Source organism: Anomaloglossus baeobatrachus, chromosome 6, assembly GCF_048569485.1.
Source record: "Anomaloglossus baeobatrachus isolate aAnoBae1 chromosome 6, aAnoBae1.hap1, whole genome shotgun sequence".
Lineage (NCBI taxonomy): Eukaryota > Metazoa > Chordata > Amphibia > Anura > Aromobatidae > Anomaloglossus > Anomaloglossus baeobatrachus.
The window spans coordinates 255,497,550-255,525,130 of NC_134358.1; the positions used below are offsets into that span (position 1 = coordinate 255,497,550).

The 27,581-nt window shown below is 41.1% G+C and overlaps 1 protein-coding gene across 1 annotated transcript; it reads left to right on the top strand.

Moving 5' to 3' along the window:
• The first annotated feature begins 24,131 nt into the window (after positions 1 to 24,131).
• On the top strand, positions 24,132 to 26,756 carry FOXQ1 (forkhead box Q1). Its single transcript, XM_075316490.1, has one exon. It carries the CDS (start codon positions 24,475 to 24,477, stop codon positions 25,798 to 25,800), a length of 1,326 nt encoding a protein of 441 aa, XP_075172605.1. The 5' UTR covers positions 24,132 to 24,474; the 3' UTR covers positions 25,801 to 26,756.
• The last annotated feature ends 825 nt before the right edge of the window (positions 26,757 to 27,581 follow it).

The window sequence follows — 27,581 nt, forward strand, 5'->3', positions numbered from 1 at the left end:
GCATTTTCACAAGGCTATCAGGAAAAAAAATGACCCATTAAATTTTTCACAATTTGTCCCGAGTACACCGGTGCCTCATATGTGGGGAAATGTAATCTTTGGGCACACGGTAGGGTTCGGAAGGGAAGGAGCACCATTTGAATTTTTGAAAGCAAAATTAGCTGTAAGCATTAGCAGACGCCATGTCGCATTTGGAGACCACTTGATGTGCCTAAATAATAGAGCTCCCCTACAAGCGATCCCATTTTGGAAACTAGACCCCTCAAGGAATTTATCTAGATGTTTGGTGAGCCCCTTGAGCCCACAGAATTTTATAACGTTGAGCCGTGAAAATAATAAAAAAAAATGTTACCACAAAATTGTTGATTCAACCAGGTAGCTTTGTTTTCACAAAGGTAACAGGAAATAATGCACCATAAAATGTATTGTGCAATTTCTCCTGAGTTCGCTGATACCTCATGTGTGCTGGAAATCAACTGCTTGTCGCACCACAGTGCTCGAAGGGGAAGGAGTGCCATTTGATATTTGGAGCACATATTTTCCTAGAATAGTTTGCAGACGCCATTTGCAGAGCCTCTAAGTGCGAGAACAGATGAAATACCCCTTAAGTGACCAAATTTTAAAAATTGAACCCCTCTGGGAATTCATCTACGGGTGCAGTGATTATTTAGTCTCTGGAAAACACCCATGGTATCAAAAGTGAATATTGAAGAATTAAAAATTGCAAATAAGCCCTTGTGCTCAGTATATTGTAGTGACTGTACATTGTGCCCAGTTTGTGCTTCTGTAAACCTGCACTCCGTACATTTTAGTGGGCTCTCCTCCCTACAACAATGGCAAACATGTGGATGCCAATTATGGTTTAGCCACATTTTGGGGCTCAGTAGGGAGGGAGGCATGTGGATTGGGAGCGCAGATTTTACTAATTTTCTTTATCTGAGGGGGGGAGCCATAGCTTTTTTCGAGAGCTTTTGTGCTACCAGTAACGTGGAAGCCTCCCATATTTCCATTAGCTGATGATGGACCTGATTTGAGACTTGTGTTTTTGTGGGTTGAGTTGAATACTATTTGGTGGCGATTTGGGTAAAGAACATTTTGAATTAGTCCACATTTTTCCTGTGCTCTATGATGAGCACTTACATCGGGGTTTCCATCTACATCTCCAAAATACGTGATTTAGGTGAAACCCACAGCAGGATAAATATGTGCCGCGCCGTACTGCGATCTTTTAGAGGCAGAATAAACAAATCAACAGCAGGTGAATAATTGGCTTTATTTTTTACGCCATTAACCTTGCAATGTAGGTGATTAGGTGGCTTTATTCCTCTGGTCAATAGGATTACAGCTATACTAGGTTTATATCTTTTTTTTTTTAGGTTTCGTGCATGTCTTGCTTTTTACAAAATAAAGGTTTTTTGCATCACCGGATTTTGAAGGCTATAGTTTTTTTTATTTTTCTGCTGACAGAGTCATGTGAGGGCTTGTTTTTTGCGGGATGAGTTGGAGTTTTAATTGGAACAATTTTTGGTCACATATTTTTTGATCGCTTTCTGATTCACTTTTTGTGAGGCAGAATCAAGAAGAAACAACAATTCAGAAATAGTTTGGTTTTTTTTAAAGCTTTTCACCATGCTGTAAAAGTGATGATAGCTTTATTCTACAGGTCGGTACGATTACAGCAATACTATATTTATATAGTTGGGGGTTTTTTTGCTGCTTTTACACCAAAAAAACAATTTTATAATTAAAAAAAGCAGTTTTACATTGCTGTATTCTGAGAGCTGTAACTTTTTTACTTTTTGGCTTACAGAGCTGTATGGAGGCTTGTTTTTTGCGGGACAAGATGACGTTTTCAGTGGTACCATTTTTATTTTATGGCTTTTCGATCGTGTTTTATTCAACTTTTTTGTCAGCTATATGTTGAAAAGACAGTTTTTGCTACTTTTTTTAATTTATTTTTTTACTGTATTCATTGAAGGGGGTTAACTAGTGTCACAGGTTTATAGCTCAAGTTGTTATAACTATTTCTTGGAATATTTTTTTTGTTCTTTATTTTCTGATTTTTTTTATGTTTTTGTTGTCTTTAAACATTTTTTTTACTTTTTCACTAAGTTCCTTTATGAGACAGCACCCCACAGTGCTCTGATCGCAGCTACAATGTTCTGCAGTGCTTGATCACTGCAGGACAGTGCAGCTGTCAGCTCTGCAGTTAGAGTGTGTAATCACTGACACTCTCTGTAGGCCCCCAGCAGTCAGGTGATCTTGGGTCACCATGACAACAATCAGGTCCTTGAGATTACATTGCAGGGGTCCGGATCATAGGTAAGTGGGAGCACGATGCCTCTCCTAATCCCCTAAGTGTCGCGATCGGTTTTGATCGTGTCAATTAGGGGGCTAACTAGCCATGGATGGCACAGACACCATCCCTGGCTGCGGGGGCAGTGACTCGGCTGTCAGGTAAATCAAGTCACCGGCCGCAATCGCGCGTGCACGGCCCCCTGTACCCCCGCGATTTTTGGAATGTATGGATATGACCCTGGTCATTGTCACATAAAAATAGGACGTACATGTATGCCCCGCGGTCGTGAAGGAGTTAAAACACTGTAGTCATCATTCATTGGCTAATTCATGTCACATAGGCACCAACAATTTATCACAGGTGATTCTCATTTGTAATTTACCACTGGCGAGTCAAATGTGTTTCCATACTTATTTAAATACCCTCATTCCCCCTGGATCTGTGCTGATGATAGACTTAAAATCTATACAAGCTCTGGATGCAAGCAGTCGGCTTACACTCATCTGAAGAAATATTGTTGTTCTTTGCTGTATCATGATCTGCACATAGATGCAGAATCTATATTGGGTGGTGAGAGAAGCCAAGGGCCAGCAGTAGGCTTGGTCACCATCTTCCCCTTCCTTAGACACAGGATTTCCTTTCCCTTCCCTTTTAGGCTGTGTGCGCACTTTGCGTTGAGTTACTTGCAGTTGTAAACACATCCTCTGGCAGAAATTGTCTTTGTCAAATTTGGTTTTGGCCACAAAAATGCTAAAAATACGTTTGCGTTTTTACCGTGTTTTACACGCTTTTTCATTGCTTAAAGTCAGATGAGGTTTCAATACAAAAAAAACACAAAAAATTAAGTAAAGTTTAAACATGAAAAAATTGCTAAAAAAATGATAACAAAAATCATGCATAAAATCATACACAAAATAACTTATTTTATTAAAATGATAACTGTGATCTAATAGTTATGTTTCAAATAACATTAAATCATTGATTTTCATTAATTTAATTGTCGGACTATGTGTGTTTGTAAAGGGACATATCATGCCCTTAATATAATGTCAAAAACACATGCGTTTATTTTGTCAAAAAAGCATGTAAAACGCTGGGATTTTGATTTAGGATGCGTTTTGAAACTTCAGATTGACTCTAATGTTAGCAAAACGCCGCCAAAATGGCAAAAACAATTGACATGTCGCTTCTTTAAACGCAGAGATTTTGACAAATTTTCTACAACTGAAATGCTGCGTTTTTAACAGCATTGTGCACACAAGAAAGCCCTATTTCCCATAGACTTTCCTTGAAAATCAAAACGCATGCATTTTGGCATTAAAACGCTGCAGTTCAAAACGCTGCGGAAATGCATGAAAAAACACAAAGTATGCACACAAGAAAAAACAAACAGCCAGCACCAAATGTGCACTTCAGCACTAAACATTCCAAACTGTATTTATAAAAATGTTGAGATTTTTGGCAAAAAATTGCAATTTCTTGAGCTGCCTCGCCACGTCACGGCAAATCTCATTTGAGGCAGTCCTACACTAAAATATTTTTATAAAATGTGCCATACGGCCTCACATATGAATAGTAGAACTGCTCTTAGCAGCACTCACCTGGTCTATTTCAATCCTGTACCCATGACTGAGTCATGGCTGTGGGCGGTACAGGTCCAAGCAAATGCTGCATGAAGTAAATAGCCTGTGGACAAGGCCTGATGACTTAATGTGAACAGTCACCAACCGCCAAAATCTAGACAGATGGAATACATCCCAAATTGGGGTGCATAGCAAGGTGGAGGTCAACCACCGACCAATTCAATGAAGAAAAAACAAAAAGCCAGCACCAAATGTGCACTTCAGCACTAAACATTCCAAACTGTACTTATTATAAAAATTTTGAGATTTTTGGTAAAAAATTGCAATTTCTTGAGCTGCCTCGTCACGTCACGGCAAATCTCATTTGAGGCAGTCCTACACTAAAATATTTTTATAAAATGTGCCATACGGCCTCACATATGAATAGTAGAACTGCTCTGGAGTGGCGTTGAGTGACGGGGTGGCTCAAGAAATTGCAATTTTTTGCCAAAAATCTCAAATTTATAATAAGTACAGTTGGAATTTTTAGTGCTGTAGTGCACATTTAGTGCTAGCTTTTTTGTTTTTTCTTCATTGAATTGGTCGGTGGTTGACCCCCACCTTGCTATGCACCCCAATTTGGGATGTATTCCACCTGTCTAGATTTTGGCGATTGGTGACTGTTCACATTCAGTCATCAGGCCCTGTCCACAGGCTATTTACTCAATGCAGCATTTGCTTGGACCTGTCCCGTCCACAGCCATGATTCAGTCATGGGTACGGGATTGAAATAGACCAGGTGAGTGCTGCTAAGAGCAGTTCTACTATTTCATATGTGAGGCCGTTTGGCACATTTTATAAAAATATTTTAGTGATAGGACTGCCCCAATTGAGATTTGCCGTGGAGTGGCGGGGTGGCTCAAGAAATTGCAATTTTTGCCAAAAATCTCAAATTTATAATAAGTACAGTTGGAATTTTTAGTGCTGTAGTGCACATTTAGTGCTAGCTTTTTTGTTTTTTCTTCAAAATATGCACACAGCCTTACCTTTCGCTTTGTCATTCCCCGTACCTAGGGTGACACCTATGTGACAGATAATAGCCCAAATGACACCATTTTAAAAACTATACCTCTCAAAGTGCTCAAAACCACATCCAAAGTTTAACCCATTAGGTGCTTCACATGAACTAAAGCAATTTGGAAGGAAAAAACATTGAAAATTTTACTTTTTCCCACAAAAATATTGGTTTGACCCAAAATTATTTGTTTTCACAAGAGTATCAGGAGAAAATGGACAATAAAATTTGTTGTGCAATTACTTCTGATTATGGCAATACCCCATAAGTGGTGTAAAATGATTGTTTGGACGCACGACAGAGCTCAGAAGGGAAGGAGCGCCATTTGATTTTAAGAATGAAAATTTGGCTGAAATAGATACTGGAAGCCATGTCGCATTTCGAAAGCCCCTGATGCGCTTAAACAGCAGAAATTACTTCAGCACATCTGCAACCACAGGACTTCACTAGACTTCACTGCTCTAGTGTGATTTTGGCCCACCTTCTTCCAGTCTATTCCACAATTCTTTGACTGTTGTGGGCTTCTTGGCCATAACTGTCACCAAGGATTTTTCAGATGTTTTCTATTGAGTTTAGATAAGGACTCTGTGCTGGCAATTTCATTGTTTCAATGTTTTCTGTTTCAAGGAACTGCTTTACCCATTTTGCTGTGTGACAGGGAGCATTGTCCTGCATGAAAATTGCTGGTTGATTGAGTGATGAATGCAAATAAAGAACCATGTGTTGTTGAAGAAGGTTCTGATCCACACTTGCATTCACTCTGCCATGTAGCTGTATGAGAGGTCCAACTCCTGCTGCAGAAAACATTCCCCAAACCAAGACACTTCATCTACCACCGTTCACTGACTTTTTAACACACTTTGGGTTCAGTCTTTCCATATTTTGTTAACGAACATAATGTTTCCCATCAGACCCAAATAAATAAAACTTGTTTTCATCACTAAAATGAACTATGGATCACTTCTCTTTTGTCCACACAACATGTCTCTCACCAAAGGTGAGTCTAGCATTTTGATTCTTTCTTCTAATGAGAGGTTTGGTCACTGCAGAGTGGGGTTTCAGTCTAAGGGTGGCTTTGTACGTTGCAACATCGCACGTGCGATGTCGATGGGGTCAAATCGAAAGTGAATTTCCCCTCCCCCTCTCCTTTTTATTGGGGACTAAGTGTGTGAGCATGCGCTATTCGCTCTTCTTATTTGATATTTTCCCAGTTCACGAGTATGTACTGTGCACTCTCTGTATTTGATATTTTTAAAGTCCATAAGCATGCGCTGTTTGGCTTTTTGTATCTGATATTTTCTAAGTCCATGAGCATGCTCAGTTTACATTCGTGAGATAATTTCTAAGTCCATGAGCATGCGTTGTTTTTGTGCTTTGTATTGGTTTTCCTAAGTCCATGAGCATGCTCAGTTTACAGTTGTGAGATATTTTCTAAGTCGATGAGCATGCGCTGTTTCGTTCTTTGTATCTGTGGTGTGTTTTTCTAAGTCCATGAGCATGCTCAGTTTACATCTGTGAGATATTTTCTAAGTTCATGAGCATACTCTGTTTCGTTCTCTGCATCTGATCTTTCTAAGTTCATGAGCATGCTCAGTGTACATCTGTAAGTGCATGCGTTGTTTCACTCTCTGCATCTAATATTTTCTAAGTCCATGAGCATGCTCAGTTTACAACTGTGAGATTACCCATAGTTCATTGTGGGATTACCCATAGTTCATTGTGAAGGAGATGAATGTCACATGATCGAACTTAGCTCGCAGATGCTTGTTCTGATAGGCGGCAGGTTTACCTGCTGGGAAGCTATTCATTGATGGACTTTATCGATTGACTGATTAACAACCCTATTATAGAGGGAGACATAAAGCCATATTAAACTGTGGAAATGCCTGGAGTTATATCGGTCACCTTGATAGGTGCTTACTTATGAGTGACTGATATATTGGCAAATCATAGCGTAGAACACATAACAGTGCTCGATCACATCCAATTGAAGTGTGAATGGAAGTTATCCTGAATTTGATTTGGCCACTGGAGTCCACCACTATTGGTAGCCCTATGGTGAGGTCACCATCAGAGGTTTTAAAAGGGCATGTAACCGGTTTTCAGCATTCTATAGCCTCAGCCCCCTGATGAAGCCAGTCATGGTGAAACATGTCGGGGAGGCTATTAGCTGTTAGTTTTTAACAGGCAGTATAGGTGATAGCCAGCCATATTACGTTAGGAATTTATCCAGAGTACTGTCAGTCCGCGGCCGCACTTATCTTATACGGAATTAGCTTCCCACCTGCCAATTTTAACTTTTGTCCATTTATATAATTTAATAAAGTTTATTTGATTAGGTCATTAGTTAGGGTACCTCTTGTTGCCCTTCGGGCAAATAGTGTTTGTATAATTACCCCTACGCTGACCGGGTGTGACAATCAGAGGTTAGTGTTTGTGACACTGTATGATGACACAGATCCTTACCTTATTTAGTGCTGAACTGGCTAGCAATTCCAGCTGCAGTGTTGAAATGATTACCCATGGAGATTATCCACATTATCCTGTCCTCTCTTGCAATGGCGATCAGCCTTCTTGGGGGACTTGAAGAGTTTGTGATGTTGTAAAGATGCAATCTTCTTGAAATCACAGACTTGGAATGACCAACTTCTATTGCTATGGCTAATAAAGTCACCCCTTTGGCCTTTAACAATGGTGTCCTCCTTGGTCATCTCCCATGAAGTCCACTTTGGCTCAAACAACGACGGATGGTGCGATCTGACACAGATGTTCCTTGAGCTTCAAGTTCACCTTTAATCTATTTAGAAGTTTTTCTAGGCTCTTTTTTTACCATTCGTATTATCTGTCTCTTTGATTTGTCATAAATTTTCCTCTTGCGGCCACGTCCAGGGAGGTTGACTACAGTCCCATGGATCTTAAATTTCTGAATAATATGTACAACTGTAGTCACAGGAGCATCAAGCTGCTTGGAGATGGTCTTATAACCTTTACCTTTAACATGCTTGTCTATCATTTTCTTTCTAATCTCCTGAGACAACTCTTAACTTTGCTTCCTCAGGTCCATGTTGAGTGTGGTACACACCATGTCACCAAACAGCACAGTGAGTATCTGTACCCCTATATACAGGCCCACTGACTGATTACAAGATTGTAGACACCTGTGATGCTAATTAGTGGACACACCTTGATTTCTTCATTTAACATGTCCCTTTTGTCACATTATTTTCAGGGGTACCATCATTTTTGTCAAGGACTGTTTCATGAGGTTTATTTTTTTAAACATTCTGTGGAAGCATGGTTGAAAAGCAATGTCTGACTTTCATTTGTTCATTTTCATAGATTTTTTTTATTGATTATTACTTTTGTCAGATTCAAGTTATTTCTGTGACCATTGTGGGTTTTCCTTTCATTAAACGAGGGGTACCAATAATTTTGACTGTGTGTGTGTGTGTGTGTGTGTGTGTGTGTGTGTGTGTGTGTGTGTTTATGTAATATATAGGTGAAGTAGAACATAGACTGTGTGAAATTCAAGTCTACCTAGAAAAATGTATGTGTTGAAGCTGGCAAAGGGTAGTTGCACCAATTATTGATTTGATAAAAACTTCTGTTTTATTCATTCACTTTGCAACTTAATTGATAAAAATAAGCTATTAATGCTTTCATTTTAAAGCATTCTTACTTTGCTGCATTCCTTCCACACCTGCCTATAACTTTTGCACAGTACTGAATATATGTTTCCATATAACACTTACTTAATTCAATGATAATAAGCACTATGGCAAAACACTACTCACAACCTCAGTACTCCCTATACAGGGAATAAATTACAAAAAGTCAAAGCAATGTTTCATAGTTCACCAAATGGTGCAAAAGGCTATGAAATAAAATCAATAAGTTAATCAGATCTGGAAACTCCCATAAGACAAATCAAGAATTACAATGTAGTAAAAAATTAGTAAATGTAATTCTTGCACAATTATTTTGTTGCTAAATGCTTTATCTGTTTAACTGTCTCTTACACGACTTGCTGCAACTGGGATAACATGGGAGAACATGTCACATAGTTTATTTTCTTTGTTTTTACTACAGAACATAGTTACATAAATTTTTCCCTAAGGCTGCTTTCAGATGTATAATGTGACTTTTACCTGGCCGGGGATCTGTAGTGTTTTCTTCAGCTTGTAACAAAATATATTATAGCGCTGCGGTCTTCCAATCGCTGTGCTGTGGATTTTATAGACACTGGAGAATGTGTATGTATGAAATACTGTAAATGCCTGTTGTGAAATAATGTAGAGTAACTCCAAAAATAAGTTTTCCATTATTGTTATTAACGCATATGAGTGCCAGCGTTAGACCGGGGTCACACGAGCCTATGGTCTCTCTGTAATCATTTATGGTAAGGACTCTTGAACAAACTGATCCAAGTTTGATCTAAGTGTCAGCTTAGCGTGATCCGATTCTCTGCCATGAAAAAAATGTCTCCATTTTCTCCATTCTGTGAGTCCTTGGAAATTGGACTGCCCTTGGATTTCCCCACACTCATAGTATCATAGTATCATAGTTTTTAAGGTTGAAGGGAGACTCTAAGTCCATCTAGTTCAACCTGTAGCCTAACATGTTGATCCAGAGGAAGGCAAAAAAAACCCAATGTGGCAAACAAGTTCCAATGGGGAAAAAATTTCCTTCCTGACTCCACATCCGGCAATCAGACTAGTTCCCTGGATCAATACCCTGTCATAAAATCTAATATACATAACTAGTAATATTAAATTTTTCAAGAAAGGCGTCCAGGCTCTGCTTAAATGTTAGTAGTGAATCACTCATTACAACATCATGCGGCAGAGAGTTCCATAGTCTCACTGCTCGTACAGTAAAGAATCCTCGTCTGTGATTATGATTAAACCTTCTTTCCTCAAGACGTAGCGGATGCTCCCGTGTTCCAGTCGCAGGCCTAGGTGTAAAAAGATCTTTGGAAAGGTCTCTGTACTGTCCCCTCATATATGTATACATTGTGATTAGATCCCCCCTAAGCCTTCGTTTTTCCAAACTAAATAACCCCAAGTTTAATAACCTGTCTTGGTATTGCAGCTCACCCATTCCTCTAATAATCTTGGTCGCTCTTCTCTGCACCCTCTCCAGTTCAGCTATGTCCTTCTTATATATCGGTGACCAGAATTGTACACAGTATTCTTAGTGCGGTCGCACTAGTGACTTGTACAGAGGTAGAACTATATTTTTTTCATGAACACTTATACCTCTTTTAATACATCCCATTATTTTATTAGCCCTGGCAGCAGTTGCCTGACACTGTCCACTAAAGTGAAGTTTACCATCCACCCATACACCCAAGTCTTTTTCTGTGTCTGTTTTACCCAGTGTTCTACAATTAAGTACATAATCATAAATGTTATTTCCTCTACCCAAGTGCATGACCTTACATTTATCTACATTAAACTTCAATTGCCACTTCTCAGCCCAATCCTCCAATTTACATAAATCTGCCTGTAATATAAAATTATCCTCCTCTGTATTGATTACCCTGCTGAGTTTAGTATCATCTGAAAATATTGAAATTCTACTCCGCATGCCCCCAACAAGGTCATTTATAAATATGTTGAAAAGAAGCGGGCCCAATACTGACCCCTGTGGTACCCCACTATGAACTGAGACCCAGTCCGAGTACGTGCCATTAATAACCACCCTTTGTTTCCTATCACTGAGCCAGTTTTTAACCCAGTTACACATATTTTCCCCTATCCCCATTATTCTCATTTTATGTACCAACCTTTTGTGTGGCACCGTATCAAAAGCTTTTGAAAAGTCCATATACACAACATCCACTGCATTTCCCTGGTCCAGGCTTGAACTTACCTCTTAATAGAAGCTGATCAAATTAGTTTGACAGGATCGATCCCTCATAAACCCATATTGATAATTTGTCATAAGGTTATTTTTCTTGAGATACTCCAGTATAGCATCTCTCAAGAAACCCTCAAGGATTTTACCAACCGTAGAGGTTAAACTTACTTACACTCATAGACTTGAATGGGTGCACGCCATTCGATTTGTGCTGCCACCCTCATCATGCTGAGCTTTTTTTCTTATTCCAAATAGGCATGAAAAATAATGTGAGAAATTTTTAATGGATTTGTAATAAAGAGATTTTTTTACTGATGAAAAATAATTAGGGATGATCGAATACCTCAAATATTCGGCTTTGCGAATATTTTCTGAATATCTCTCCGCGATTCGGCTATTCGATGCACAATGTAAGTCTGTGGGAAACCCGAATAGTTCCCAATAGTTGTTATTCGGGTTTCCCATAGACTTATATTGCGCATCGAATATTCGCAAATAGTCGAATAGCGGCAAGGTATTCGGAAAATATTCGCAAAGCCGAATAATCGGAGTATTCGATCATCCCTAAAAACAATGTTCTGATCGGCACTTCCACATAGTAAAACATTGGTCCGAGTGCTATCCGATAAGACATTGGACAGCACAAGTCCATGTTATATAGTGTTGTAAGCCGGCCCTTAATACACCATACGAGATGCTTTAATGGCTTTGTAGAAAAATAGATCTAGACAGTGTTGGATTGGGATGCATTGACCAAAAGTAACATTGACTCTAAGGGTCCACTGCTTAGCTACATGCAAATAATAGATTACCCTTCATCATAAATTTAGCTATGCTTCTATATAATTACCTTGGTAGATTGTTTCTGTAAAAGAATGATGAAATGCTGCCTTTGTATTTAGTGCATCAACAGTATATTGCAAACTGCTGCTCATGTAGAGGGGCCTACCAGGGGGTTTACCTGCTCACCAGTGGACCAGTCCAAGCATGTAGGTAAGTAGAGAGATATAGAAAGATAGATAGATAGATAGATAGATAGATAGATAGATAGATAGATAGATAGATAGATGCCCTTGAAAACTACTAGTCTATATACTGGTCTATATACTGGAGGGAGTGTTCCAAAGAAGGAAAATCAGTATTAAGAGTAGTGGGATTATATATATCTTGTAAATAGTTTCTGCCTTAAGATTTACATGATTTCAGAATGCTGCAGTATGTCATCAAAACCAATTACTGTCTATGTGCAGCTGAGGACTACACCCATCTTCCCAGTAATAAGTGCTGGAGCTCACATTTACAAGTAGTATTAGCTATGCATTGTGCTCCCCTGCCTTCCTCATTCCCGGCGAGTCACCTCCAGCCTGCAGCTAAACATGAAAAACGATGTCCCAACCAATGCAGCAAAACAACCCTAACTGTATAAACAAGCCCAGCAGCTTCCACTGTGTGCAGGTGTCTAGACAAGGCTGAGGAGCTGATAAGGAGGCGCATCAGCAGAAGCAGCGATGTTTGTACTGCCATTGTCACTTGGAACATCCTTCACGCCGCTTGCATTCTTCTAAAAAAATGGCAGCAGGGACAAAAAAAGTGGTAGAATAACTTCCTGCAGCTAAGATGAATTGTCCCTTGCAACAGACAACAGATTAACCTGGCACATACAATGGTGACCTTTATGAATGCTGTCACTGCCTGAGCAAAGGATCCCAAGGAATGTCTAGTGGATCTATTATTTAATGGACAGGATGGTCAGGAGTATGTTGTGTCTTATTTATTCAATTGTAGTAGTTGTATCCTTATGACCGCTTCCATTCAATGACGAACAATGATTGTATTCAAAAAACAAAATTACGAAAGAAATATTCAAAATCAAATTACTTTTCCTGTGCATTGGGAACAGAAGAATGATGATGCTACTATTATTATTATTATTGTTATTATTATTATTATTATTAACTATTCTTTTTATCCAATTTGTTGTCGATATTTACTAGTTGTCATTTTATTTCCTTCAGACGTCTGAAGAATATTAATATTGTAGTAGTGGTATCCTTATGACTGCTACCATTCAATGACGAACAATGGTTGTATTAAAAAAATAAAATTACGAAAGAAATATTCAAAATCAAATTACTTTTCCTGTGCATTGGGAACAGAAGAATGATGATACTACTATTATTATTATTATTGTTATTATTATTATTATTATTAACTATTCTTTTTTTCCAATTTGTTGTCGTTATTTACTAGTTGTCATTTTATTTCCTTCAGACGTCTGAAGAATATTAATATTGTATAAGTAGCATTCAGTATTTTCTTTCTCAAGTCATGACTTCCATAATAACTCACAGAAAGGTAAAAGTTCAATGTATGGTCTACAAACGATAAGTTGATGTAGTCTGTGCTTGCCATTCTTGTGTGCGATAAAGACTAGTATTCACGTAACTGCCTACATTGACCCTTTTTCTTGAAAAGCGCTGTCATGTGGAGTTTTGAAACAGATCTCTGACGTGTTTACCTATAAGGTTTGGAAAATACTTTTAAGTCCTTTGAATGAAGATAAGAGACAATGAGCACAGTTCCTACACAAATGCTGGAAAGGTAATAAAATAAACATCAAAGGTAGATTGGGAGATATGACCCTATCCCTTGCAGCTCACAACAAAGGCAGGAAGCACAGGAAACCTACCCCAAGCATTGACTGGGGGTCATATCATTACACTTCTAACATCCAAGATATGTATATATATATATATATATATATATATATATATATATATATATATATATACTGTGAAAAAAGTTTTAGGCCGCTGCGAAAAAATATTGCAAAGCAAGCATAGTTATCAAGGTAGTGTTAAAGTCGTGTTCTCAAGTTAGAAAATTATCCCCTATCCGCTGGATAAGGGATAACTTTTCGATCACTGGGAATCCAATTGCCATGGCCTCCAGAAGAGATATGGCTGAATGGAGCGGAGGTTGATCATACACACTGTGGCTCCATTTATTTTACTGGAAGCCCCTAACTCTTTGGCTGACTAAGACCCCCAGTGATTGGAAAGAAATGTCCTATCCAATAGCTATGAGATAACTTTTAAATTTGACATTATTCTAATAGTTTATGTTTATTAATTAACAAAATGCAAATTGAGTGCACAAAGGAGAAATGTAAATGAATATTTAGAGTGATCACACTAAGCAGTAATTCTCCTAGGTACTGTACATGTACACACTGGAAGTAACTATATGGCCTTACCTCAACATCATGCCTGGCCATCACAGTCTCTACCATGTTTTACAGAGGAAGTGCTATGCTTTGGATCATGAGCCATTCCAAGCCTTCTACATTCAGCCAACCTGCCCTTATTAGGAGATTGTGCACCGTGGCGGGTGATACCGGTGTGAGACTCGCACAATGACAGTCAAAGTTCAATCGAGATCATGAGCCATAGACTCGGGTGAACCCTGACGTCACCACGAACATGGCTTAAAACAGCTGAAGACTGCCGAGTGACAGCAGTGCAGTGAATACCACCAGAAGTTAATGATCGGACACGGAAGCAGAAGCGGCCAGGAGACAATGTCTGCAAGACGCGTCGCGGGACCTGTAAGTATTATCATAATGTTTTTTAATAATGTGCTTGTTTTTACAGCTCCTGGACCCGAACTGGACCTAAACTGTAACACGAGCTTCCCAGAAAAGCTCGTGTTCAGAATCGTGTGCAAGAACACTATGTGTCCAGTATGCACCCCAAACTTTACAGTTCGGGTTCACCCATCACTAATTATAAGTACATTTTCTGAAGGTAACAACAGTTACCAATCAGTAGGAAGTCAGTAGGAAGTGTACAGGCCTTTGCTTTAAATGACTTCAGCACATCTGCGGCTACAGGACATCACCAGTCTCTCACACTGCTCTAGTGTGATTTTGGCCCATTCTTCTTCCAGTCTATTCCACAGTTCTTTGACTGTTGTGGGTTTCTTGGCCATAACTTTGTCACCAAGGATTTTCCAGATCTCTTCTATTGGGTTTAGATCAGGACTCTGGACTGGCTATTTCATTGTTTCAATGTTTTCTGTTTCAAGGAACTGCTTTACCCATTTTGCTGTGAGACAGGGAGCATTGTCCTGCATGAAAATTGCTGGCTGATTAAGTGATGAATGCAAATTAGGAACCATGTATTGTTGTATATGTAGGTTCTGATACACACTTGCATTCATTCTGCCATGTAGCTGTATGAGAGGTCCAACTCCCGGTGCAGAAAACATTCCCCAAACCGTGACACTTTCTCCACCACCTTTGACTGACTTCTAAATACACTTTGGGTTGAGTCTTTCCCTAGCTTGTCAATAAACATAATGTTTCCCATCATACCCAAATAAATTAAACTTGATTTCATCACTAAGGCCTCTTTCACACGTCCGTGTTTCCGGTACTTGTTTGGTCCATTTCCTCACGTACCGGAGACACGGGCACACGTAGACCCATTAAAATCAATGGGTCTGCGCTCACGTGCGTGTGCCGCCATGGACCGTGTGTCCGTGTGGAGCATACGTGTGCCCGTGTGTTCCACACGTAGACATGTCCTGTTTTCTCCGGCATCACGGGTGTCACACGGAACGCAAATGGACCACACGGTGTTCCGTGTGACACACACCGGAGAAAACACACGTGTCTGTGAAGAAAATAAAACTTTATTCACATTCTCCAGAGCTGCTGTCTCTGCCGTTGCTGTTAATTGCTTCCGACCCTCGCTCATTATGCTCATTGCATATTCACTTCACTGCGGCCGAAAGCAGCAGCGGGGAGTCGGCAGGATCAGAGACCGAAGATTAGTACCACGGACAGCAACGCCAGGGACAGGTGAGCAGAAAGTTCCCGTTCTCCGTGTGTTATCACGGAGAACACACGGAGAACACACGTGTGCCATAAACACGGCTCACGGAGGGCAATACGCACCTTTGACACGTCCGTGAAAAACGTGCGTGATTTTAACAGACGTGTGAAGGAGGCCTATAATGAACTGTGGAACACTTCTCCTCTGGCCACAGAACATGCTCCTCATCAAAGGTGAGTAAGCCTTTTGATTCTTTCTTCTAATGAGAGGTTTGGTTACTGCAGAGTGGGCTTTCAGTCCAAATGCTCTTAAACATCGTGGCATTGTATGACAATACAGATCCTCACCCTGTTCAGTGCTGAACTGAGAGCAGTTCCAGCTGCACTGTTAAAATGATTACCCATGAAGATTTCCGCATTATTCTGTCTTCTCTTGCATTTGTCTTTTGAGGGCAATCGGGTTTCCTGGGGACTTGAAAGAGTCTGAGAAGTTGTAAAGATGCAATATTCTCAAAGTCACAGACTTGGAATGACCAAGTTCTCTTGCTATGGCTGATAGGGTGAGCCCTTTGGTCTTCATCTGGACACCCTGCTGCCAGAAGGTTTCATTCACTTTGGAACAGCACACCATTTTTGCAAGTTAGGCTGCCAGTTACATACGATTTGTCAGATAATTAAGTAAATTAGCACTAGGTGTCAGATTAACACCAATAACTTGCAGGTATCTGAAAGTGTTCTTTAATTTTGATCAGTGTTCTTTTCCATTTATCTCATCTACATTTTTATTATGTGCTTAAGAATAAATTCAGTTTATAAAATAAGCTTAAAATGCTGCTAGTTTAGTCATGTTAGGATATAATCATATAATCACATAGGACAACACAATGACCTTAACATTTAGGAAATTGTGTGCTGTTCTCTAATTTTGATCCCCAGCGCGTGTGTGTGTGTGTGTGTGTGTGTGTGTGTAGATATATATATATATATATATATATATATATATATATATATATATATATATATATGTATATATATACATATATGGTGCCCCTGAGGCTTCAGCCGCCGCAGGGTACTGCATCTCCCTTAAGATGTAGTACTCATCCCAGGTAAGGAGAGGTCAATCGCTGGTGTCTCTCATATTCACACACCAAACACAGTTAGGTGCTTTCCCACTGGGGGGGTGGCCTGGGGTAGATAGGGGGTGGCCATCACAAAGCATGGGACTTTCCTGGTCACTAGGACAACCACGTGGGGGGCGGGCACCACTTGGGAAAAAAGGAAGGAGCATCTTCCTTGGGGTGAGGGACACAGTTGGAACCTCGGTCCAATCTTCTTTTGTCTCACACTTCTGGGAGCACCATATGACCTGAGCAGGTAGCTCAGCCAGGGTTCTCTACAGCTACACAGAATTCCAGGGTCTGCGGAGAGTGCAGAAAACTCCCGCAGCCTGTTCCACATTCCCCATAAACCGGGATTGGAGGGACCCCAACTAGAAAGGACTCACAGTGGGAACATCGGTGGGGACCTCAAATTGCTCGGGATTGACTAGGACCCCAGCACGGCAGTGACTGGTAATCCGGGAGTGGCAACGGGGACTGTGAGTAAAGTAACCTTGAAACCGCAGAGACTGTGTCCGCCTGTCCTTGCCGGCACAGGCACCTGCCATCACTACAACCCTCATTATCCTCCCCGAGGCCCGCTCTACCTGTGGGGAGCAGAAACATCTTAACTGCTATGACCATCCACCCCGGAGGACAGCTAGGGCAGCGGCAGCTAATCCCTGGCAGGTGGAGTCACGAGACTAACATCCCTCTTCATAATCCCCCCTTTAATTGTACGCTTCGGGGCCACGAAGCCGGGCAGGGCCACCCGTGACATACCCGGACCCGACATCACCAGCCCGGCGACGAGTAATAAGTTTAACCCCTTGCTCCGTGGGTACTACATATATATAAATCAGCAGCAGTTAGATATAGATATAAAAAAAGAAATGGGGGTGAAAAGCTTCCCAGGTAGAAGCCTAACCTAAATTATAGAAACACCTTTAGTGGCCCGTGTGGCGATGTTTCGGTTCCCATTCTGAAGTCTGGAGAATGATTCACACAATAAGCCAAAATATGACCCCATTTGCCAATGAAGATCTAATTCACACTATTTTTGGGGTGCTGTTCGCATTTTTTGTATATATATATATATATATATATATATATATATATATATAATTATTATTATTTATTATTATAGTGCCATTTATTCCATGGCGCTTTACAATTGAAAGAGGGTATACGTACAACAATCATTAACAGTACAAAACAGACTGGTATAGGAGGAGAGAGGATCCTGCCCGCAAGGGCTCACAGTCTACAGGGAATGGGTGATGGTACAATAGGTGAGGACAGAGCTGGTTGCGCAGTGGTCTACTGGACTGAGGGCTATTGTAGGTTTTAGGCTTGTTGGAAGAGATGGGTGTTGAGGTTCCTCTTATATTACACAAACACACAATATATCACCCCTCACATTTTTGTAAATATTTTATTATATATTTTCATGGGACAATAATGAAGATATGACACTTTGATACTATGTAGAGTAGTCATTGTCCAGCGTCTATAACAGTCTAAATTTCGCCCTCTAAATAACTCAACTCACAGCCATTACTGTGTAAACTTCTGGCAATAAAAGGTAGTGCACCCCTAAGTGAAAATATTCATATTTGTGAAGATGTGGAGATACTGAACATACAGATAATAATGAAAATGTACCTAATTGCAATAAATATTTGACGTGTGTGTAGTATATTATATATGATTTCGATAGGTGAAAAATAGAGGAATGAATAAGAAGATAAAATCATTGCAAAAATAAACGTATTCTTTTAATTTGAATGCCAATGATCCACTAATTTCCTCGTAGGTAAACATATACAAGACAATATAAACGTAGGTAGCGAGCATACTGCAGTGTATTGAGGCTGACAGTGTGCTGTACCTGGAGCAGCTCTGCCACCTATTAATGACAGTTCACGTTACACATCGAGACACCAGAACAGGAGGCAATGATATATGCAGCAGACACATCTCAGGCAATTCTTCCTCTCCTGGAAGCTTATCACCACTAACTACCTGGACTGTGAGGGAAACTGGAGCAGAGTGAATTACTTACTGTAAAGCACCACTCCACCATTATTTTTTCAAGGCTGGAGTGCTTCTTTAAATTTAAGTCCCCTGCCCCCTGCAGTATACTCACCTTCCCGCGGCTTTATTGTTTTCTGGCATCACTAGCGTCCCTCTGCGACATCTTCTGACTGGTCGGAAGTCAAGAGTTACATCACAAGGTCTCAATGTAACTGTATGAGAACCATAACGAGGTCACAGCGAGGCTTGCATACAGTTACATTGATTTGTGACCTCTGCTGCACTCCATGAAACATTGGAGCTGCCGTCAGGTCACAAATCACTGGAGACCGACTGGAGCAGCGGTGTAGAAGATGAAGGCGGTGGCAGGTGAGTATAATACAGGGGCAAGGGACTTAGATTTAAAGCACCAATCCAGCGTGCAATAAAAAAAATTGCTGGAGTGGTGCCGTAAACCAATAACTAAGAAATTAAGAGGCTGATATGTTATTCTTTGTAGAATGTGGGGGTCATCTACAAGTTTATTACTCATTTTCCGTAAATAATATGTTATACCATGTTGCATGCCAAGCCAACCACCTGTGCAGTGGCAATCCAACCAGATGGATTGCTTTACCAAGCAAGGCTCCCTGTCCAAAAAGAGAAATTTGTACATTGGTTTGGCCCTCATTGAAGTGCCACCATGATCCAGATTTTAAACCTGTATCTCAGACAGCGAGGCACCCATACTGCCCATACTGGAGAGTGACGGGAATGTTGTGGATGGATATTGTGACATCACTAATTGAATCAATATGGTTTGGGACGTCCAACTTACTTCGGACTCTATGGCAAATCAACATCAAAATGATGTGTTGCAGCTGCACCAGGCTCTACACCCCTGTATGTGAGCAGAATAAATCGTGTCCAAATACACAAACGATTCTGTTATCTTCACCAGCTAAGAAATAAAAATATTGAGGCCAATTTCCAAAAGGTTTTCCCAATCTTCTTTTTTATCATCCTGTTTCTCAAATCTTCTTTCTTTATACAAAGTCAGCTGACCAGGGACTCTATTCCACATATCTATTACTACATACATTTTCACATACCTGTTCTTGTGAAGCTGACTCAGACTGGGTGTAAGGCCCCCTTCACGTGTCCGTGTGTCCAGTATGTGTGGCACAGATACCACATGTACTCACTATAACCTATGGTGAGGTGATCTTCAAATGTCCATGTTTTCACATGGCCTGTGTGTCCACACAGAAACATGTCAGTTTTTAAATGGCAGGACGGACACACGGAACCTATACAAGTCAATGTCTCCGTGAAAAACACGTACAGCACATGAATGATATCACACATTGCAAAATATAGGAGAAGCTTTGAAATGTGTTTCTTCCTTTAACCCCTTAACGACCGCGGGCCGTAAAATTACGTCCTAAATGACATAATCTTACTGCCCGCGGTCCTCCGGCGGCAGCATGCCGCGATCGGCACACATCTCAGCTGATTTTCACAGCTGAGATGTGTGCCTGCTAGGCACGAGCAGAATCGTTATCTGCTCGTGCCGATTAACCCCTTATATGGCGCTGTCAATACATGACAGCGCCATTATAAGCGCAATCGCGGTAAAGTTTTACTTACCGCCGAAACCGGAAGTCACGTGACGCGATCACGTGACTCCCGATAGTTGTCATGGTAGTACAGGGTCATGTGATGACTCCTGTACTACACATGAATTGGTTTCACTTTCGCTGTGCCCGGGGCACAGCAAAAGAGAAAGACAGCGTATCTGCTGTTTACAGCCTTCCAGCTGTGATCAGCAGATACTGCAGAGCGATCGGAATGCTGATCGCAATAGCCCCCTAGGGGGACTAGTAAAATAAAAAAAAAAAGTAAAAAAATAAGTTTTAAAAAATTAAAAAAAAACAAAAAAACCTAAAAGTTCAAATCACCCCCCATTCGCCCCATTGAAAATTAAAGGGATAAAAAAAATAAAAAATATACACACATTTGGTATCGCCGCGTTCAGAAACGCCCGATCTATCAAAATATAAAATCAATTAATCTGATCAGTAAATGGCGTAGCGGCAAAAAAATTCCAAACGCCAAAACGACGTTTTTTTGTCGCCACAACTTTTGCGCAAAATGCAATAAGAGGCGATCAAAACGTAGCATCTGCGCAAAAATGGTACCGTTAAAAACGTCAGCTCGAGACGCAAAAAATAAGCCGTCATTGAGCCTAAGATCCCGAAAAATGAGAACGCTACGGGTCACGGAATATGGCGTAAAACGTGCGCCACTTTTTTCGGACAAACTTCCGATTTTTTTTTAACCCCTTATATAAAAGTAAACCTATACATGTTTGGTGTCTACGAACTCGCACTGACCTGAGGCATCACACCCACACATCAGTTTTACCATATAGTGAACACAGTGAATAAAATATCTCAAAAACCATAGTGCTATCGCACTTTTTTTGCAATTTTTCAGCATTTGGAATTTTTTTGCCATTTTCTAGTACACAATATGGTAAAACTGATGGTTTCATTTAAAAGTACAGCTCGTTCCGCAAAAAATGAGCCCTCACATGACCATATTGACTGAAAAATAAAAAAGTTACGTCTCTCAGAAAAAGAATGGCGAAAAAAAAAAACGGAAAGCGAAAAATCGGCCGGTCGTGAAAGGGTTAAAGATAATGAAAAAACACGGATGGCACACGTACACACAGATTGACAAACCAGACCATGAAATGTGTAGGGGGGCCTAAGAACTACCTGAGGTTCAGAAGCCAATGTAGGTTTTACCAATTTTGCCACAACAGTTTTAACACCTTAAGGCTGGGGTCACACTACCACATAGCATCACATGCTATATGCTAATGACACTCATCTCAAACTTTGCTGCTAGTGTGAGCCGAGTGTCATTCTACTATGCTATGATTCTCTCGCACGCGAGTATTGGAGCACGGGTGAGGAGAAGATAGAAAGATTAATTTCTCCATCTTCTCCCTTACCTGCTCTGTATATCAGACTACCCAGATGTCATCCGAGTGTAGTCTGATATTTCCCATGCACTCATAGACTTGTAAGGGTGTGCATGATCCAAGACACACTGCCAACCTCAGCATGCTGCAATTGATTTCTCATGCCAAATCGACAAGAGAAAAAAATTGCAGATCTGCTCTACCACATTGACTAACATTGATCCGAGTCCAATGCAAGATTTTCTCACATTCACATGTCTGATTATAAGGAAACCTGTCAGCAGAAATTTCGCCCAAAACCTAAAAGATTCCCCCTCTGCAGCTCCTGGGCTGCATTGTAGAAAGGTCCCTGTTATTATTGTGCCCCATGTGAGACCAAAATAAAGACTTTATAAAGTGGTACCTTTTTGTATTCAGATACTATAAATGTGACACGGGGGCGGGCTCCCTGGCCTATTCTGCCTCCTGGTCCTGTATGCCTTCCCCCATCGCTCCTTTCCATAGCTGATGCACCGCCCACTGCTCTAGCCATCCCCGCGCATGCCCAGTGCCAGTCTCACGGGACTGAGCAGTGTGACCGCTGGTGATGTGTGCGCAGGCAAGTGATTATGGGTGGGGCTGTGATTGTTATCAGCAAGTACCCGCCCATAATCTCGTGAGCACGCGTGGCTGGAGCAGTGGGCGGTGCATCAGCTATGGAAAGGAGCGATGGGGGGCGGCATACAGGACCAGGAGGCAGAATAACGGACGCCAGAAAGCCCGCCCCCGTGTCACATTTAAAGTATCTGAATACAAAAAGGTACAACTTTATAAAGTCTTTATTTTGGTCTCACATGGGGCACAATAATAACAGGGACCATTCTAGAATGCAGCCCAGGAGCTGCAGAGGGGGAATCTTTTAGGTTTTGGATGAAATTTCTGCTGACAGGTTCCCTTTAAATTCTAATGTGAGCTAAGAACCTAGTTGCAGCAAACTTGGATACCCACCATGAAGATCCATCACTGAACCATGCAATAGAGGAAGCTGAACATGGAGGGTCTCCTGGACATGTTCAGACCTGTTTGAATGTTCCCGATGACGATTGCTGCTGCAGTATATGAAGGAGGAACATTGCACAGAAATATATTGTCTTTTACAATTGCAACTGTAATGCCCAGCATCCAGCTTCGAATGAAAAATATATTATATCGTATGAGCCCTTTTACAAAGTAATCTGTACAGGGCGCCTAGCCTGCTGAATTACCTAAGTAGGGCTGAGGCGAACAATTATAATTCTCGGCTACAGAATAACAAAAATTGTTCCTCATCATTAAAGGATCAATACTAAGACGAGTAGCTAAATAGGTTAATTATAAACAAGCTCAATACATTATCCTACTGCTGCAAGCCAGCAGCCGGCGGGTTAACTGATTGGTGAGAATAAGGTTGCAAAAAACAAGAAGTTAGCAATAGGCTAGGCTCCCATTGTATCTGTTGAGTTTTTGACACTGCAGAATTTCTGCACCATCTCAGCACCTTAGTTTATTGGGGTTTGTGCGCGTTTTGAATGCTGCGTTTTATCGTGTTTTTAACTCTGCATTTTTATGGCGTTTTTGACTCTGTATTTTTATTGTGTTTTTCATGCTGCATTTTTATCGCGTTTTTATCGTGTTTTTGACTCTGCATTTTTATCGTGTTTTTATCGTGTTTTTTACTCTATTTTTATCGTGTTTTTCCTGCTGCATTTTTATCGCGTTTTTATCGTGTTTTTATCATGTTTTTGACACATTTTTTTTTGTCTGTTTGATGCATCATCCTTTAAATAAAGCTGTTTAGTTTTTCAAACTTCCTGGTATTTACATTAGGTGCAGATTACATGCTTTTTTTATGCGTTTCCACAGCGTAGAGTCATAAATAAATGCATGTGTGTTTTTACCAGTGGATTTTACACATCTAATTCAAGTCTATGGGGAAATTCTGCACAGAAGACTCGGCGTACCTGCATGAGAAACTGACGTGCTGCGGATTGGACACACAGGTGAGCTGACACAGCTTAGAAAAGACGCACAGAGGACATGAGCTTTCTATTAATCCCATCCACTTTGCTTGTACTGTAAAACGCTGTGTTTTTGAAGCAGCCAAATACACATTATCAAAAATGTGAGAAACACTGATCGTGGGCACGTACCCATACTGTGAGTTTGCTGCTGCAATCCAGAAGCCATAGGGTTAAATGAGTGGGGAAGTTGAGCTGTGGGAGGAGGGAGCAGCTTTCATAGAACTTCTGAAGAAACAGCTAGTCCTGTTGGAGGATGTACTGACTCCTGTGACACAGACTGATTCAGGAGCTGATTGTGTCACCCATAGTAGCATGCACTGGCTGGGAGTGTTAGGCTGTCTGCTGGCCGGCTCCCCCTCCGGGAACACAGGCAGGGATTGGCTAGAGATAGAGTAGGTGAGCTGGGCAGCCACCCCCACCTGTCTATTATAATAGAGCGAGGCCAGGGAAGGATCAGTGTACAATAATAATAAGAGCAGCAGGCAGCAGCTGCACCAGACTGAAGGACTTGACAGCCCTTGACAAGCAGCCCCTGACAAGTCACAGCTGTGGCGATTTACTCTTCCCACCTCCAGCTAATCAGCTGCTGAAACATGTGGGCACCGCTGGCTCACCACTGACCCTCTACCAGCAGACTGCGCATACCACTATCAAGAAACCAGTAGGACAATAGTGGAAAGGTGTTGGTCGTGATGAGTGTGGAGGTGTTCCCCAGAGCTACCTATGTGGATAAGGTGTGCAGCGGTAGCAGTGACCAGGAGGGCAGCATGCCATCCCCCCTCTCCAGCCAGGATGATGAGCTTGGCTCTGATGGAGACTTTGTGGCCAACAGTCCCACACCAGTTTTGTGCCCCATGGACATGGACACAGGCAGCCTCGGTGGTGAAGAGGAGGAAGAAGAGGAGGGAGAGGTGAGAGCTGGCTCAGACAGAGAAGAGGATGATTCCGAGATACCTTTGGGATGCAGAACCCAAACAACGGAGGGTGGTAAAGCCAAGACATACACCCGGCGCCCAAAGCCACCTTACTCTTATATCGCCCTCATAGCCATGGCCATCAGGGACTCTGCCAGCGGCCGCCTTACCCTGGCTGAGATCAATGACTATTTGATGAAGAAATTTCCATTCTTTCGGGGTCAGTACACTGGCTGGAGGAACTCTGTCCGCCATAATCTCTCCCTCAATGACTGCTTTGTGAAAGTGCTCAGAGATCCATCACGTCCATGGGGAAAGGACAATTACTGGATGCTGAACCCTAACAGTGAGTACACTTTTGCTGATGGTGTATTCAGGCGCAGAAGGAAGAGGCTAAATCGGGTCACCAAGTGCCTTAAAGACCAGGAGCTTCAAGGACTTTCTGAACACCAGCATCACACTCTGATGCCATCACCTGCTGCCAACCAGAGTTCAGTCTCTTCCTCCAGCAGGCTACTAATGACGTCTGCATCCCCATCGTCCTCCTCTGCACATCCCTCTACCAACACTAGCAGCTCCTCCAAAGAGTCTAGTCCTGGGACAAAGTTCTCCAGCTCCTTCGCCATTGACAGCATTCTGAGTAAACCATTCCACAAAAGAGAGATCAGAGAAGAAGACACTAGGTCATCAAGTGGTAGGATCCTATGGCCTACAGGTGCTTTATTGCACTCTCCTCCTTCAGTCCCTTCTTATCCTCTTCTTTCTTACTCTCCATCATCCACACTGCCTCATTCTCCTTCCATCTTCCCACTTAATCCCCTCAGCAGCGCTGGAGCTTCCTTGCACTTACAACTCTATAGGTATTGCATGCCTGAAGCTCTGTTGCTTTTAGTGGACCCCAGGAATGAAGGACAGCAGCTGTCTGCTGATCCCAGGGAAGATCAGCACCAATCCAGGCGTCCTCCCTCCCAGCATCCACAACTATTCCCGTATCCCAGCTCTGCTAAGTCTTTTTCAGAACACCTGGGAAGTAATGAGATCTTGTGCACCATGCGTTCTCCAGGATCATACCATCCATACCGGTCTGAGACATTGCTAGCATGATGACAATGATGGGGGGAAGGTATGTTTGTTGTAGCATCCACTGAGACTAATTATATTTATATGTAAAAGGCATGATTTATTTGCAAATAATTTGTTGTGAAGGGGTTCCAATAATCTGGTTGCCATGTAATGCATCAATACATTTCTGTGTTTCTTGGATCATCCAACCAATTTCAGTGCCTGTATTTTCTATGTCTGACAAGTGCCTTTAATAACCACCCCAACTTCGGGGAATACTATTTAATATTTACAAATTTTATACCAAAAACACTATTGAATCTCTATGTTATATGCCTGTCTTAACATCCCTTAGCCCTTAGTAATGTGACTGTCACTGACCAGGGTCTACATGAAAATCTAGACCCCTCTTATTTGTAACTATTCGTGTGGCTGTGCCACTGGATCTGCACTGGTATATGTGTTTTATAAGACTTCTAAGTGACCTTCAGCTGCACTTTTTACATATTCTATAACCTTGTATAATTGTATCAGTGGACAGAACACAATTGTGTGCTTTAAAGACCCGACAATACCTCGACTGAGCCACCTCTCTGGCTGTCACCTGTCTGTATTTCAACCTTTGTGCCATTTGTAAAATGTCACTTCTACTGTAAAGTCCCAAATGCAATAACTATGATGATTCCGTAGCATTGTGCCAAACAGTGATGTATCTCCAGGTCATTTCTACTGTAAACACCACTGTGCCAAATATTTTTCTCCTTAAATTATTTATAGTTAATTCTGTGATGCCAGGTTACTACTAATGAACTGTGGTGGGCCAATGATTTGTTCGATGGCTTACAAGAAGCTCGAATCGAGCCGACTTCTTCCAGGTATACCAATGCCATTGCCAGCACTGCCACTACTGAGCGGAAATTGTGTTTTTATAATGTTTTTTATGTATTTTATTGAGACATTCAGCTTATTTTCAAATAAAACTGTTGAGAAAAAAGACATTCCTGTGTGTGACGTGTGCAGTGATTCAGCACTCTGCTTTGTGATGGTTGAAGGGAATTCCATAAACTTCATATCATGTAAAGTATGTGATTCGCGTGAGAAATAATAAAGACAGTTTACAGAGTCTGCAGATCTGGTTACTCCAGAAGACTGCTCACCTTGCAGAAGGAGGAGGCTGAGATGACAGTTCACTCATCTTCTCCGTGTCTTATCTCTCCACTCTAATGTAACCACAAATCTTTAGTGAACACCCAACCATACACATACTTTACTGTCTACACCTAATCACAACAGGATAATCCCTGTCTTATTTTTTATCTTCATTTAGAAACATTCTTATGCAAGCATATATTAAACCCAGTATTAAAAATGTGTGTACTCCTATAAGGAGGATGGTAACAATCCGAAAACGTTGCTTTTTCCTTTACCAGAATGTTTTTGTTTTTACGGAAATAATATAATAGATAATAAATATATGACTGTAGTTTTAGGTCAGTATCGAGTGAACATCATGACCGCTACGTTCTTATGCACATTATGTCATATATCGTGATTCGTGACCTTATGCACATTACATAATATATCGTGATTCGTGACCTTATGCACATTACATCGTATATCGTGACCTTATGCACATTACGTCTTATATCGTGACCTTATGCACATTACGTCTTATATCGTGACCTTATGCACATTACGTCTTATATCGGGACCTTATGCACATTACGACTTATATCGGGACCTTATGCAGATTATGTCATATATCGTGACCTTATGCACATTACGTCTTATATCGTGACCTTATGCAGATTATGTCATATATC

Excerpts from the sequence above, each read along its gene's own strand:
- FOXQ1 (XM_075316490.1), top strand. The coding sequence starts at position 24,475 with ATGAGTGTGGAGGTGTTCCCCAGAGCTACCTATGTGGATAAGGTGTGC.